Source organism: Budorcas taxicolor, chromosome 4 (assembly GCF_023091745.1).
Source record: "Budorcas taxicolor isolate Tak-1 chromosome 4, Takin1.1, whole genome shotgun sequence".
Classification (NCBI taxonomy): Eukaryota; Metazoa; Chordata; class Mammalia; order Artiodactyla; family Bovidae; genus Budorcas; species Budorcas taxicolor.
Window position 1 is genome coordinate 58,553,510 of NC_068913.1, and position 17,326 is coordinate 58,570,835.

Here is a 17,326-nt window from a genome sequence, read left to right on the forward strand (position 1 = left end):
TTTTCCATCCTCAATTCTGATAAGCCTTGCTTGTTCTCTCTCAGCCAGAAAGAGCAAGGTTTCTTACAGCCCTACTGGGGGAAAGGGGTGAAATTGTTCCACAGATAAATTATAATCTGCCCTTTCCTTGATAACAGTGACGATGTGAGACCATACAGATCCCCAGGATCTCCCTCCAAGCAAAAAAATGTAAAATGAATGTAGGATCCTGGGTGACTTGTGCGACCCCATGGACTACACAGTCCATGGAATTCTCCAGGCCAGAATACTAGAGTGGGTAGTCTTTCCCTTCTCCAGGGGATCTTCCCAACCCAGGGATTGAACCCAGGTCTCCCACATTGCAGGCAGATTCTTTACCAGCTGAGCCACCAGGAAAACCCCAAAATATTGGAGTGTGTAGCCTATCCCTTCTCCAGGGGAACTTCCTGACCCCGGAATCGAACTGGGGTCTCCTGCATTGCAGGTGAATTCTTTACCAAGTGAGCTATCAGGGAAGCTGGGAAATGTTCTTCTAACACTATCAGCTGTGATTGTCTAATGCGAACTCGCTTGTCACTCCTGCCTATGTTTCATTCCCTGGTGCTCCTCACAGTAACTCCGGAATTGTTCACAGCCAAATGATCAAAGGGAAAGTTGGATAGTTTTGCAGTGTTATGATGAGACCGAGCAAAGCACAGTCCTTTGGTCAAGGACATTGATGGGTTAAACATCAAGGCCAGGAAACCACCGGAAAATAACGCTACGATGTTACTGAAAAGATCCATGACCATTTTCTAATCCCTCTGGATAATTTTTCTTTCTGCCTTCCAAAACTGATTAAAGATCGTTAGGGTATAATATAGTTTTCACTGCAAGTTTCCAGTAGATAAAAAGTCCAAGGTCCCCCAGAATCAGGCAGGTGACTTGCTCAGGATGGCATTCTCAATACCCCAGAACCTGCACTAGAATGCACATCTTCTGATGCCTTCTCCGTTGCTTTTTCTGCTGCATCACATTTCCTTTTGGCCATCACTTTAAATATTTATCAATGGTGTAGCAACCCTCCTTAAAAAAATAATAAATCTGGCTTCTTTTTCCTGTGCTCACAGCCCTCAGCATCTGTCTCCAAACTGCCCTTCCAGAAGCCTCATCTCTGCTGCAGCCCACTCACCCACTCTCTCAGCCCTGGCAGCACGGAGCTCTCCCTCCATCTCCTGCCATGCCCTTTCACAAGCCGCTTGCGTCTCTGCTTCCTGCTGCCTGCACCGCCTCCCCCGCTCTCCGCCTGGCAAACTCCTACTCACTCTTCAAAATTCTGCTCACGTGTCACCTCCTCAGTGAAGCACAATCCTCCTCCCACAGGATGCCTTGTGTGCCTGATTCCTCCTGTTTTCCCCCAGCACCTGGACTGTTCCTCTCTCTTCTCCCTGAGCCCTTCCTTTTTTTTTTTAAATCTGTGCTGGGTCTTCGTTGCCACTCTGGCTTTTCTCTAATTGCAGCAAGCGGGGGCTACTCTCTAGGCTTCTCATTGCGGTGGCTTCTCTTATTGCTGAACACAGTCTAGGCCATGTGGGCTCAGTAGTTGCGGTTCCCCAGCTCTGGAACACAGGCTGAATAATTGTCGCACACGTAATTAGTTGCTCCTCAGCATGTGGCATCTTCCCGGTGAATCAGGGATCAAACCTATGTCTCCTGCATTGGCAGGCAGATTCATTTCCACTGAGATGCCAGGGACGCCCCCTGAGCCCTTCTTGATCTGCTTCACCCCTCATTACCGGCAGAGTGCTCTGGCCTCCTGTCACAGGGCTGCTGCCATATTCATTTCATTAGATCTTGGCTGGCACAAAGAAATCCTTCGATTTGTTGTTGTTGTTGAATAAATGGCAGTGTTTCAGGAACTTTGTAAGGTTTACTACACATGGGAATATGCTTTGCTTAACCAGGAAACACGAGGCAGAAATGCAGAAGCCTGTTGTCGAGAGAGACCCATTGTCAACAGCAGCTCTTACCAAAGGCACCTGTGATTTCATGTGTCATGGGGGTGCTCATCCTGGCCAGAGGGAGGCCCAGCTCTAAGTACAAATCTTCCTGGATCACAGAAGTGCAGATGGCACAGTAACTGTAGCCATGGGGGAGTCAGACATTCTAGTGCAGGGGTCCTGGGGATGGCAGTACAGATGATGAGAATGTAGCTTTGAGCAGGTCACATGCCTCTTCGGCTTCCCTGGTAGCTCAGCTGGTAAAGAATCTGCCTGTAATGCAGGAGACCCCGGTTCGATTTGTAGGTCGGGAAGATCCCCTGGAGAAGGAATAGGCTACCCACTTCAGTATTCTTGCCTGGAGAATCCCCGTGGACAGAGGTGCCTGATGGGCTACAGCCCACAGGGTCACAAAGAGTTGGACAAGACTAAGCGTGGTACACATGCCTTTTGGAAGGCTAATGTCTTTCATCTTTAATACAGAAAGATTAGGCTATGAGATTCCTAAAGCCCTTCTTGAGGATTCTGTCTGATCTCATGATGATTAGCTGATATTATATCCCATTCCAAGTAAAAATGGCTAGACCCCCTTGAGGAGTGGGGAAACTCTAAATCAGGAATTTAGAGAAAAAGGAAAGAATGTGATGACCTGTTTTGACATTTTTAAGATTACTGCCTGAAGTAGATCAAGTATTCTGCACAGAAAAAAAGTTTCAGGTTATATACAATGAAACTAACCTAAGCTTCAGCATGTCTTACTGAGATAGCTTCCTGAGTGCAAGGAGATTGCTGAAGCACTGGAATGAATACTAAAGAAAAGCTGACAAATACTGAAAACTTGGTAAAATTGAATGGCAAACATTAGTCATTGCTCAGTACCTGGAAAGAAGGTAACTTGGGGACTAAATTTGTTTTGTATTTCATAGAGTCTCTGGGTGGAAAGAACATCACTATACTTGGTGCAGAGTTTACCTGGAATTTCCCGCTGGTTTGAAGTGGAGAAGCGTGAAGTGGTAAGGATCAGAGCTTATTCTCAAGTATTGAATACTTGCTCAGCACAGTTGTTCACCTGGAGTCAGGCCATGTATTCACTGCTTCTGCTTTGGACTCCAAGTCCCTGGAAACACTCCTAGTAAGTTAGCGAATGTTTGTGATATTGACTGCTATGTTGAAAGCTGGAAGGGGACCCAGTGGCCTAGCCCAGCCAGCCCGAGTGATCCCTCCAAAATAGCTCTGACTGCAGCATGTCAACACCTCAGGCCCTTGAGTTAGAGAAACTGGAATTCTAGCTCCCCTAACCACTCTAGCTATGAGACCTTCACTGTTTATCTTCAGTGGAAGAAAGTTATCCACATTATCTTATTTAATCACCATGTCAAAGCTACAAGGTATGTATTCATTTTCATTTGCGTTTCTTTAATTTTAGATTTCACATGTAAGTGATAACAAAGAGTGTTTATCTTTCTTTGACTTGTTTCACTAAGTATAATACCCTCTAGGTTCATCTACATTGTTGCAAATAATACAATTTAATTCTTTCCTGTGGCTGAGTAATATTCCATTGTGTGTATGTGTCTGAATATATACGCAATTATATACCTCACTTCTGTCTTCTCTAACCATTTATCTGTGGATGGACACTTGGGTTGTTTGCATATCTTGGCTATTGTACACAATGCTGCTATGAACATTGAGGTGCATGTATCTTTTTGAATTAGTATTTTCATTTTTTTTCACTGTGTAACCAGGAATAGGATTGCTGGATTACATGGTAATTCTGTTTTTAGTTTTTTGAGGAACTTCCATCCTGTTTTCTAAGGTGATTGAACCAATTTACATTCCCACCAACAGTATGCTGTGGTTCTCATTTCTCTGTGTCCAAGGTACATATTCTTACCCCTCTTTTCACAAGTTTTGACAAGAGGTTAAAAGCCTTTGCCACAGATCCTGTAGCAAGATACTGAAAAAGGATAAACTCAAACCCAGATTTTTCTGACTCCAAAGCTAGGTATATTTTTTTCTTCTAGCCTTATAAGCAGTGTGAGGCCAGTGTCAAGCCCAGCACAGTATCTGACACACAGTAGGTCCGTGCTGTAACAGTTCACAGTAGAAGGATGCCGCTGTGCTTATCAGCGGGTGTCGTTGAGAATGTAGAAATCACAGCAACCAAAGAGCAGTTCAGTTCAGCTCAGTCACTCAGTCATGTCTGATTCCTTGTGACCCCATGGACTGCAGCACGCCAGGCCTCCCCGTCTATCACCAACTCCCAGAGTTGACTCAAACTCATGTCCGTTGAGTCAGTGATGCATCCAGCCGTCTCATCCTCTGTCGTCCCCTTCTCCTGCCTTCAATCTTTCTGAGCATCAGGGTCTTTTCTAATGAGTCAGTTCTTTGCATCAGATGGCCAAACTATTGGAGTTTCAGCTTGAACATCAGTCCTTCCAATGAATATTCAGGACTAATTTCCTTTAGGAGGGACTGGTTGGATCTCCTTGCAGAACCAAAGAGCCTTCAGTTATAAAACATCTCCCCTGCTATGGGAAGGGAGAGAGCATTTGTGGAAGGCAGCCATGTCTGGAGTGAGAACCCCTCCCCAACAGCTATCAAGCCTCCAGCCCCTTGCTGTCAGCCACAGACCTATGCCCCCAAGAATCCCCCCTCCCACCCCTGGCATATCTATTATGTCAGGGGCCAGCCCTTTGCCACAGTCCTGATGGAAAATGTGCCAATTGTGAAAATGTAATGTAGCCCCTTCCTTGTTTAGGTAACAAGCCCATGCTGTCAATGAATCCATAAGAGCAGATCCCACCCAAATTGTTTTCCAAGAATGGCTTGTCCTACCTGCAGTTTCTAAGCATCGAAACGACCCTCAGCTTATTGTATTCAATCATGCTAGGGATTTAATGGCATTTTCATTTTGCAAGGCTAAAAAATTCATACAGCTCTTAACAAACTGCACTCCATTCAGCAGATTACACCAGTGTGGGTGTGTTCTTGTCAAGTCTGAATCAAGGGTCCACAAGGGTTGCAAGGGAAGCAAGGATTGCTTCCATGGTGGACCCTGTGGCCTCCTGTGGAAGAGGCTGCTGAGTTCATTGCTCAGAAAGTCTTAAAGTTTTGCTTCCTGCTGAATGGCATGGGCCCAAACCACAGGAATGTTCTTAGTCATCCTTGCAGCATTAATGATTCAGAGAGCCTTGTCAGCTACTTACTACCCAGAGAGGCAAATTCTGTGAAGTCTTACCAGTGTTCCTAACCTTAGAAATATTATACACACACACACACACAGCCTGCTAATAAAAAGCAGCATGCTGATAGTGATTAAGGGAGAGTTACTAAACACAACCTTTCAAACAGCAGCTGCCTATTTTATTAGAATATGCAACCGTAGACTCTGTCAAACAGAACAAATCCAACTGGGCTGTTTTGTTCCCTGAACACAGCCCACTTCTGACAACCTCGTGTCTTTCTTACTCCCGCTGCCTGGCATATCCCCACCTTCAATTAGTGTTGTTGGTTTCCTGCTTTAATTGCCAGTGTAGAAGGTCCTGATGACTGGGGCACTCAAGACGTATGTGCCGCACTGAATTGAAATTCCTTTTGGACCTTACCAAACTCTAAAAGATTCTGAATACCAATAGATGTGTTTAGAAGTTTGGCTCCAAAATTCAGTTGTTAATATACCTAACCCAATCTAAGACCATTTATGATCTTTACCTCACTTAGTATGACTACTCTTGTACTTTACTACAGAAATAGTAACACATTTGATTAAAGGAAACGTCTTCAGACCCTGCCCGAGGGTGGTGCAATATACTATACGTGCCCTGTGTTACCTTTCTGAAGTCAGAAAAATTCTGAGTTCTGAAACAGCTGACAGCAAAGATTTCAGATGGGATAATGGGCCTTTATTCTGAAAATCATAACCCCAGAACATTAGTGAACATATTATCCCATTCTTTCAAAGATGATAAGCCTCTTTGAACTACTGTTTCCTCAGTAATTGTTTTTAAAACAAAATATTTTTGATTAAAAATAAGCTTATTTAAAACATTTTAAACATGGTGAAAAAGCTATAACATAGAATGTACAGATAATGATATTTCGAAGCCTTAAAGATAATGACAGTATTCTCATGTGCTGTGTGCTATGCTAAGTCGCTTCAGTCGTATCTGACTCTTTGTGATCCTGTGTACTATAGCCTGCCAGGCTCTTCTGTCCATGGGGTTCTCCAGGCAAGAATACTGGAATAGGCTGCCATGCTCTGGATCTTCCCGACCCAGGGATCAAACTTGCGTCTCCTATGACTCCTGCATTGCCAGGAGGGTTCTTTACCACTAGTGCCACCTGGGAAGCCCCAGTATTATCATGTGTGTGCTTAGTCGCTCAGTTGTATCTGACTGTGACCTCAGGGACTGTGGCCCCCCAGGCTCCTCTGTCCCTCAGATTTTTCAAGAATACTGGAATGGGTTGTCATTTTCCTCCACCAGGGGATCTTCTCCACCAGGGATTGAACCCACCTGTGTCTCCTGCACTGCAGGTGGATTATTTACCCACTGAGAATATTATCACACTTCACATCAGATCCATCGGAAAGCTGTGTGGCTCTAGGTACTTTCAAAGTTACCCAGCATCTGAGCTCTGCTCATCTCCCTTCTGATAGCGCCATCTACTGCCTGACTTCTTTTTAAAATTTAATTTATTTATTTTAATTGGAGGCTAATTACTTCAGGACATTGTGGTGGTTTTTCCCATACATCTAGTGCCTGATTTCTGAAGTAGTCTCCTAAGAGGTGCGTCTGCCTTTCTGGCCTCCTCCTGCTGCAGCCACTTCTGTACACAGCGGCCAGTATCCTTTTTAAAACTCAAGTTATGTCCTATACAAATAGAGAAAAGATATAGTAAACCTAGTTACCCATTCTTTTACTTCAAGAGTTATCAAAAAGGCCGATTTTGTGTCTACACCTTCCTCCATTCCCTTTTACACTGGATTGTTTGGAAATTAGTCCTAGACACTATGTAAGAATATTTCAGTCTGTGTAATTTATCAGAAACATAAACACAGTACCATTATTGTGTTTACGTTTTCCATCTAAAAAATTTAACAGTAATTCCTTGACCATAAACTATCCAATTTATTCACAATTCTCTAATTCATTTTATAGGTTTGTGTTTGTTTTTGTCATCTGTTGTTTGAACCTGGACCCAGATAAGGGCCACACATTCACATTGGTTGGAATACCTCCTAGATCTCATTTAATAGGTTCCCCCAAATTATTTTTTTCTTGCAGCTTTTTTGTTGAAGAAATCAGGTTGTTTATCCTGAAGTGTTTCCTTGAGTCTGGATTTTGCAGACTGTGAATCAGTGAGATCATTTAATATGTTTCTTTGTTCCTATATTTTTTGGTAAATTGACAGCTAGATCTAATTTTGTCTTTTATTTTTTTGCAAGACTACTTCTCAGGTGTTATATGCTGTGGTTGGCAAGCAGCACTGATCATTGCCCCTGTCCAGGAATCTTATTAGAGGTTACAAAAGGGTGATATTTTATCATTCTTTCTTCATTTATTGATTAGAATACTTCTATAAAGAGAAACACCCCTTCATCGACAATTTGATTACCCTAAGGTATAGGAAAGGAAGTCTAGTATTTTTTTCTTTCCTTTGATTTACCAATTTTCAAAATCATAATTTGATTCCCTAACACCCTATAAGGGCTCCCCAGGTGGCGCCAGTGGTTAAGAACCTGCCTGTCAATGCAGAGGCCATAAGAATATGTGGATTCCATCCCTGGATCAGGAAGACCCCCTGGAGGAGGGCATGGCAACCCGCTCCAGTGTTCTTGCCTGGAGAATCCCATGGACAGAGGAGCCTGGTGGGCTACAGTCCCTAGGGTTGTGGCGAGTCAGACATGACTGAAGCACTTAGCACCCACAACACCCTATAAATGTGACCAAAGAGGATTTTATTTTGTTAGTTTTGTTTAGCATCATGGATTTAAACATATTTGTTTTGTTTCAATCCACTGCATTTATTACTCATTACTTTTCACATTGTTCCAGTTTGCCCATTGAACGCATTTTCAGGTTGGCTCCTCAGTCCTTTTGACAGTATCCAAGTTGTCTTTGTTACTGAGCTAATACATAGGCCAGTAGTCAAATCAAGCATAGTAATCAGCATCAAACTTTACTGACAACTTTTAGGCAGTCAAGAGGCTGGGATGAAGCAGAGAGACATCTGAGACCTCAAGTTTTGTCCTCCATGTCCTTCTTTCCCGTATCACTAATAACTCAGATCTGGAGACAGAGCCTCTAAGGGACGTTCACAGAGTTCCTCATACAGAGGGCACATTTGAATCATAAAATTTAAATTGTGAAACATTCCAATTTATACTCCAGAGAGTTGTCAAACTTCTCTGGGACATTCTCTAGTGAAGAAGCATGCCTGAGGGACTCTGAGTTTATTTACTGTAAGCAATCTTGTAGCTGGGGACTTAAGGGCATTCCATAGATACCATCTCTTCCTCTTAGCAGTTAGTCTATATTGAAGCTTTAATTGACAAGAAGATAAGACCTCGGTCACCTGCTTTGTTTCCTGTTCCCAAAGGATATCCCTCCAGTAAGGAGAGTGAATTGACAGCAGGCCAGCTGCTTTAATGAAGGCTTCCTTGCTCTCTGGGTAGTCCAGGCTCACTTGTGCAATCTTGCCCCAGGCCTGAAAGCAACCATTTCTCCTGTGACTCCTGGTTCTTTTCAGTGGTGGATAGTAATTAAAGATCATAATCTGGGACCAATGGAAAATAATTTATTAATAAACATTTCTACACAGTATTCTTTATGCACTTCTTTGACCATCTCCTTAGAATAATTTCACCAACATATGATCAGTAATATTGACTCATGGATCAGCAATGGCATGTATCAATTTATGCCCTGTCTGTAGGAGATAACAGTTCTTGGGAATAACCATTTTCCCAGCATTCTCTTCAACACAGGGTGCTGTATATTATTTTAAAATTTCCAGATATTAGGCCAAAAGTAGTCACAGTAGGGTTGGCTTTTTTTGGCATTTGTTGAGTGCTAGTGAAGATGGTGTGTTTTCATATATTAACTCACTTTTGGGGGAATGCGCTATTATATTCTTTGTATAGTTTTCATCAGTATTTGAGATATATTGATAATTCATCTGAAATATATGTTGGAAGTATTTTCCTAGGTTATTATTTGTCTTTTGTCTGTATTTGCTGTATTTTGCTTACTTGTAAAATGTCTTCATATGACTAATATTTAAGGGTAAGCATGAATTTTTTAAAAATTGTGATCAAAAATACATACAAGTCATAACTGTTTTTAAATGTACAGTACAATGGTATCAACTATATGCACATTGTTGTGCAATATCCACTGAACAGCAGTTCCCCTTTTCCCCCACCCCCAGCATCTGGCAGCCACTGTCTACTTTCTGTTTCCAAGAGGTTTTGTTGACTTTTTAACTTTCAGTTCATCAGAACTCTCAGACTTCTTTGTGAGTTAGCGTTTGTGATCTCAATACAAAAGTTTAATGTCATAAATAATTGGAAAATAAAACCCTGTTTACCACCACTCAGGTAAAGAAACGGATACTGGCAGTAGCACCCTGCTGGCCTCGTGTGCCGCTCCCTCCCTCAGCATAGCTTTTATGGCGCACATTCTCTTGCTTTGTTTATTACCTTTATATGTCTCTTTAAACAAGTCACTTTAGTTTACGTGGTTTTAAACCTTATACAGGCACATCCTGGAGACGGTGCAAGTTCAGTTTCAGACTACCACAATAAAGCAAGTCACACGGATTAGTTGATGTCCCAGTGTATATAAAAGTGATGTTCACATTATACTGTAGTGTATTAAGTATGTAATAGCATTGTCTAAAAAAACAATGTATACACCTTCAAGAATGTGAAAATACTTTGTTCCTAAAAAAATGCCACATCAGTGATAATAGTGACATCAAAGACCCCTGATCACAGATCACCAGGACAAATACAGTAATGAAAAAGCATAAAATGTTGTGAGAATTACCACCGTGTGGCACAGAGCATGAAGTGAGCAAATGCTGTTGAAGAAAATGATTCCAATACACTTACGCAATGGAGGGTTTCAATTTATGAAAAATACAGCATCTGTGAAGCACAGTAAAGCAAAGTACAATAAAAAGAGGTACACCTGTGGGATAATGTAATTCTGTATATAGTCTAATGTAACTGCCTCTGTCAGTATTATTTACAAGATGAGTCCATGTTATTACATGTGGCTTGCTTTCATTGTTGTGTAGTATTCCATCGTATACTACAGTATGTTTATGCATTCTTTTTTTGATGGAGGTACAGATTTTGGAGATAAGTATGAATATTTTGTACATGTTTCCTAGTACACATGTATACAGATCTTCCACTCCACTTCTCAGCTATATGCCTAGGAGTAGCATCACTGGCTCACAAAATATATAGATATCTTCCTCTTTAATAAATAATCCCAAGGTGAATGAACCAACCTGAACTTGCACCAGCAGGAACTGAGAGACTCAGTTCCTCACATTCTCACTTCACTTGCTACTGTCATACTTATTTTGCCATTCTGGTGAGTGCTTAATAGCATATCATTGTGGTATTATTTTTCACTTCTTAGATCAAAAATGCAGTTTGACACTTTCCATATGTCTACTGGTCATTTGGGTTTCTTCCTTCATAAAATGGCTATGTTTTTTGTCCATATTTAAGTGGGCTGTTTGCCTTTCTCTTAATGGCTTATAAGAATTCTTTATATATTCTTGACATAGACTGATGATTTTTACATGTTACAAATATCTTCTCCTACTTTCTGGTTTATCTGTCCTTTTATATAATGTCTTGATAAATGTACATTCTGAATTTTGACATAGTCAAATCATTCTAGTACTTTTCAGTGTTGGTTTAAGATGATTCAGGTGACCTTTAGAAACTATTTCCTTAACCGATAATCATTTCTCTTCCTTAATAATCCTTAAGCTTAGATTATTATACAGATGAGAGCTTGGCAGACCTTTTCTTCAAAGAGCATGTCAATGTCAGTAACAATCATAGTGCTGTACCTTTGAAGAGCAGTATCATCATTTTCACAATGAGTCTCCCATTAAAACTCAGAATAGAAAAGTCATTATACTCTATTTGGCTCTCCTGGAACAAATAGATCCTGCAGCATATCTGATTATCTTATTTTCTATAACTCACAACTGTGTGCCATCCTGTGCCACCTTATGGTGCTGTTATGTATGCGTATGGGGCCCATATGGGCATATGTCCCATCTCCCCAGCTGGGCTGAAATCTCCTTGACATCAGAGGATCTGTAAATGCATTTTGTTATCTCCTGTGATACTTTGCATTAAGTATCTAGAAAGATGCTAAGAATATGCAGGGTCCTTGAACACTTAGCCTTCATAAGAAAAGAAAAAATAAATTGTAAAATATATCAGCTTGAATTTTGTTTCAAGGATTAAAGTAATTGTCTTAGTGCTAATGTATAATCGGTGATTGCTGATTATTCGAACCACATTTCAGCCAGTGAATATAATCACCTTCTCTTCCCAGGCCCTACAAACAGCTGATTTGTCTTCTATATCCTTGTCTGTTCTATACTGATGGCCCCTGGTAGAGATATTGAGGGGAGCCCAGATAATTCAGAATGTGGATAATCTACTTTGCCTTTCTTCTTGAATGTCACAAAATCCAATATATATTTATGCTCATTTGTTCTCAGGTAGAAATGAGTCCTCTGGAAAATGCCATTGAAGTGCTGGAGAATAAGAATCAGCAGCTGAAGACTCTGATTAGTCAGTGTCAGACAAGACAGATGCAGAATATTAATCCCCTAACCATGTGCCTGAATGGAGTTATAGATGCTGCTGTTAATGGTGGAGTTTCCAGGTATCAAGAGGTAAGGATTTGGTATTGTTGTGTGAAAGTTTACATTTGTGATTTCTTAAGGTTTCAGAAGTCTTTTTTCAAGATATGCACATACATCAGCCTGCTGACATGGGGCTACAATCAATACAACCAGATTTCTTTGCTTAATAGAGCAAATGTATAATCACTGGGGATGCACATTTATTGTGTTTCCCAGAATGTGATATTTTGAGGTTAAAAGTATGTGTGTGTGTGTGTTTTCTTGAATAAAAGTAGTGAAGATATTACAATTGTCTAATAAATGGCTACCTAAACCCATTTCCCTGAGTAAAGAGTGATTCTTGGACATAAAAGAATCTAATCTTGTTTGATCATTCTGAGTCTTTAGGCAATTTATTTTAGGATAACATGTCATAAGCAGATGTTTTTCTGGAATTCCCTTGCTTTCTCTATGATCCAACAAATGTTGGCAATCTGATCTCTGGTTTCTCTTCCTTTCCTAAAGCCAGCTCGTAAATCTGGAGGTTCTCGATTCAAGTACTGCTGAAACTTAGCTTGAAAGATTTTGAACATACCCTGACCAGCATGGGAAGTGAGCTCAGTTGTCCGGTAGTTTGACATTGTTTAGCACAACGTGGGCAAAGTCTGAGAGACAGTGAAGGACAGGGAGGTCTGGTGTGCTGCAGTCCCTGGAGTCACAGAGAGTCGGACACGACTGAGGGACTGAACAACAACATGATGTCATAAAAGCTTATGGATTTAGATTTGCTATCTGTTTTACCAAAGATACAAAGTTCATGCACTCTCTAATCTCCTGTTAGCAGTCACCTCCTTATATTCCCTGTGACCAGCTGCCATACTTCGAATCGTTCCATCTGGCCCCCAAAAGTGGTGTATAATGGAGTCATTTCTTTAAAGCAGCATTAAAAACAATAAGTGTATCTTCTGCTTCCTTTGTAACCCTCTTGAAGTAAACTGTCCTTCTTCTTACCAGGCATTCTTTGTCAAAGAATATATCTTAAGTCACCCTGAAGATGGAGAGAAAATCGCACGGTTAAGAGAGCTGATGCTTGAGCAGGTAAGGGGGGCAGAAGCCTTCTCCCTCTTCCATGCATACATGTGCTTGCCTGTCCAGGGTCCCATCTACATGGTTTTCTCTGGGTTGGCTAAAATGTTTGTCCGTGTTGTTCCATAAGCTGTGTCAAAAAAACTTTTTTGGCCAGCCCCATATGTCAGTGATCTAGCAGTCACAGGTTACAGATTCACTTGTGATATATCCTGACTTGCTAATTTCTACTTTTTCTTCCCACTTAGATGCAGGGGGGGAAACAAAAAAAATTAGTAGACTATGGCAGCCCCTTATAGCAAACACGGCACCCCTTGGAATGTTCTTTGAATGCTCTGTCCCCAAAGACTTGATGCCAACTTTTCACTCAAGATTTTGGGATCATATAAGTTCAGGCCAACTGAACAGAAATGATTCAGTAAATGAATGAATGAGATTTGTACTTAAATGTTAGACTAAGGAAGTGGGCAATCAATAATACCCTTTGCTTTAAAACAGTATCACGCTGTGCAGATAAAGCCTGTAGACCATATGACCTAGACAGAGCTAGATACCATCTCATCATTTTTAATTCTACAGAAGCACAGTTGGCTGTTCTTACCTTGGTTCCATCAAATACGAAGAACCAGGGTGAATAATCTCTTGCTTTCTCTTCCTCTGTCGATAGCTCTTGGCCTGAAAATGGTTTGAAAACCTCTGAGGTGGGAGACATTATGGTGGAAAGGCTGGGTTCAATAGGAAATCAATAGGAAACATTTTATATCTATGAAAAATGGAATACCTGTGATAAAATATGAGAGAACCATCTCTTTCCATTCAATAATGCCAAATTAATAAAAAAAAAAAAAAGCATGTTCTGTTGGACTAGGAAATGAGGCTGTACCTGGTTCTAGTCCATATTTTATGCTCTATAGGCTTAGTCCACAAAATTGGTACTGAAAGGGGAGAGAAGTGGCTGTGGACCAGGACCGTGGGTGGAAGAGTCAGGTGGACAGCTTCTGGAAAAGAGGGATTACTTGAAGTTGACCTGCAAGGAAATAGAGGAGAAGTTAAATTCTCATTGTGGCCCTGGGGGTGATATAGATGCTAGAAATGAAGTGAGCAGCTTAGGTCATCAAGTACTCAGAATTATGGAATGCCTTTAGCCTTTGTTGATTTTTAATTCTCTTGTGAGTGGTTTATCTCACCCCAGGATTCTTATCTGCTATATTCAGTCTGACTGAACTCTTTCCCTCGAGTTAAAATCAAAAGGGTTAAAAACCTCTCAATATGCCAGAAAATTTGGAAAACTCAGCAGTGGCTGAGGAAAAGGTCAGTTTTCATTCCAATTCCAAAGAAAGGCAATGACAAAGAATGCTCAAACTACCACACAATTGCACTCATCTCACACGCTAGTAAAGTAATGCTCAAAATTCTCCAAGCCAGCCTTCAACAATACATGAACCGTGAACTTCCAGATGTTCAAGCTGGATTTAGAAAGGGCAGAGGAACCAGAGATCAAATTGCCAACATCTGTTGGATCATCGAAAAAGCAAAAGAGTTCCAGAAAAACATCTATTTCTGCTTTATTGACTATGCCAAAGCCTTTGACTCTGTGGATCACAACAAACTGTGGAAAATTTTTAAACAGATCAGAATATCAGACCACTTGCTCTGCCTCTTGAGAAACCTGTATGCAGGTCAAGAAGCAACAGAACTGGACATGGAACAACAGACTGGTTCCAAATAGGAAAAGGAGTACATCAAGGCTGTATATTGTCACCCTGCTTATTTAACTCATATGCAGAGTACAGCATGCGAAATGCCAGGCTGGATGAAGCACAAGCTGGAATCAAGATTGCTGGGAGAAATATCAGTAACCTCACATATGCAGATGACACCACCCTTATGGCAGAAAAAGTGAAGAAGAACTAAAGAGCCTCTTGATGAAAGTGGAAGAAGAGAGTGAAAAAGTTGGTTGAAAGCTCAACATTCAGAAAACTAAAATCATGGCATCCTGTCCCATCACCTCATGGCAAACAGATGGGAAAACAATGGAAATACTGTCAGACTTTATTTTCTTGGCCTTAAAAATCACTGCAGATGGTGACTCCAGCCATGAAATTAAAAGACACTTGCTCCTTGGAAGAAAAGCTATGACCAACCTAGACAGCATATTAAAAAGTAGAGACATTACTTTGCCGACATAGATCTGTCTAGTCAAAGCTATGGTTTTTTCCAGTAGTCATGTATGAATGTGAGAGCTGGACTATAAAGAAAGCTGAGTGCCGAAGAGTTGATGCTTTTGAACAGTGGTGTTGGAGAAGACTCTTGAGAGTCCCTTGGACTGCAAGGAGATCAGTCCTGAATATTCACTGGAAGGACTGATGTTGAAGCTGAAATTCCAAAACTTTGGCCACCTGGTGTGAAGAGCTGACTCATTTGAAAAGACCCTGATGCTGGGAAGGATTGAAGGCAGGAGGAGAAGGGGACGACAGAGGATGAGATGACTGGATGGCATCACCGACTGGATGGACATGAGTTTGAGTAGACTCCAGGAGTTGGTGATGGACAGGGAGGCCTGGCATCCTGCAGTTCATGGGGTCACAAAGAGTCAGGCACAACTGAGTGACTGAACTGACTGACTGAAGTCTCTCAAGAAAAAGATTGAGGAACCTTTGTTTTGTCTGCATCTTGGGACCCTGTGGAAAGAGCTGTGGCCTAGGAAGCACTAGATCCTATCAAGTCGTGCACGTTATAGCCTTGTGACCTTGGGCGAGTTACATGTCTTTGCAGGACTGTAGGAAGCTGGGGGTGCTGGAGAGGGATGGTTCAGAGACCTGTCTAGTAGACACGGAGGTGCACAGCTCCAGGGCTCCTTCCAGAAAGGACCTGTGGCCCCACCTGCTGGAAGACACCTTGGCCTCTCAGATCCTCCAACATTGCCTCTGCTGCAAAGTGTCACCTAGCCTAGTATCCCTACCTTCCTGGATGACCTGCATCCAGTAACCGGGAAGGAGAGGCCCAGCCTGGCCATTTGGGGCACAGACAGTGCAGTTGTGACAGATCATTCAAGGTCCAGAGCTGCCCTGGGGTCGGCAAAGGCTTTCAGGCTGCCATGCAGGTTGTTTCCTTTTTGGTCAAATCCTTCTCTGCCCCTCCCTCCTATAGGCAGTGATCCCAGGCATACTACCCAACAAACATCCCAGTCTCCGTGCCGAAGCCTACCTCCAGGAGAACCCAGCCTGCAGCGTTACCTGGACAAAAGGGCAGGCCCTTAGCAGCCAGTGTCTAAGATGCAGAGGACCGAGGGCCCTGCCCTTAGACTCAACTCCATCCCTCGTCCCTCCCCACAGAGACCAGGCTTGCCCTTTGTGCCTCAGACATACTTCACTTGACATTTATTTCAAGGTGTTTTTATTTTTACGCAAATGTTACAGGCAAAGTTGCCACAGTTCTGACCCTTAGGAAGGTACTAGATGCTCTCACCACCCCACCCCCCAAGTCACTCATGTCTGCCCTGAAGCTTTCAAACTTGAACCATCATGGGCTGTAAAGATAAAGGACCGTCTAGTAGTGATGTGTGATTTGTTTTCCTCTCAGCCTCTGAAATTTGTCCTTTTGACCATTGTAGCATGGGCATTTTTTAAAATGTAAAAGACGTCTGCTACTCCCATCAAAGGAATTAAGCACTTTTGACCTAGCTGTACAAAGGAAATGTGAATGTTTACATTCATCTCAGTTTAGGTTCTCAGAGCAGGAAACCTTTTTTGAAAATAGGAACTGTTCCTTTTTGCATTATAATAAGTGAACAAGAATAATATTTTTTAACAAAAACAAGCAGCATAGCAACTATTACAGAATACCCTCTCTTATTTGTTCTTTCCTCCCTGACAGGTTCTAAAAATCTGAGGGAGGGAGGGGTAGGGACAGAGGAACTGATGGGAGAGAGAAGGGGGACATGGCCGAGAGAGTGCCATCCAGAAAAGAGGTCCCCTGGGGAGTGGCACGTGGTGCGTGCTAAGTCACTTCAGTCGTGTCCGACTGGCTCCTCTGTCCATGGGATTCTCCAGCAAGAATACTGGAGTGGATTGCCATGCCCTCCTCCAGGGGATCATCCCAACCCAGGGATTGAACCTGTGTCTCTTACATCTCCTGCATTGGCGGTTTCTTTATCACCAGGGGGAGAACCACCTGACCCTCCTAACAGGGAACCCCCATCCCTTCCCCCCTCCTGAGAAGTGCAGGAAGGGGCCAAAGGGATGCTTAACTGTTTAATATGGTTGTTGTTATAGATTGAAAATACACGGGAAAGAAACTTGGGGTAGTAGGACAGTTAAGTCTTTGGAATCAGACTTAAGTTCAGATCCCCATTTGTCCCTAGTACATGCAGAATTTCTGTTTTA

The 17,326-nt window shown here is 42.1% G+C and overlaps 1 protein-coding gene across 1 annotated transcript in view; it reads left to right on the forward strand.

The window, feature by feature from the left end:
* Positions 1-17,326, forward strand: part of DOCK4 (dedicator of cytokinesis 4) — a 467,343-nt gene that overhangs the window by 437,586 nt on the left and 12,431 nt on the right. The window contains exons 42-44 of the mRNA XM_052638395.1: positions 2,885-2,971; positions 11,730-11,906; positions 12,870-12,953. Of these exons, the coding sequence (XP_052494355.1) occupies positions 2,885-2,971; positions 11,730-11,906; positions 12,870-12,953 (348 nt within the window). The remainder of the gene's footprint in view (positions 1-2,884; positions 2,972-11,729; positions 11,907-12,869; positions 12,954-17,326) is intronic.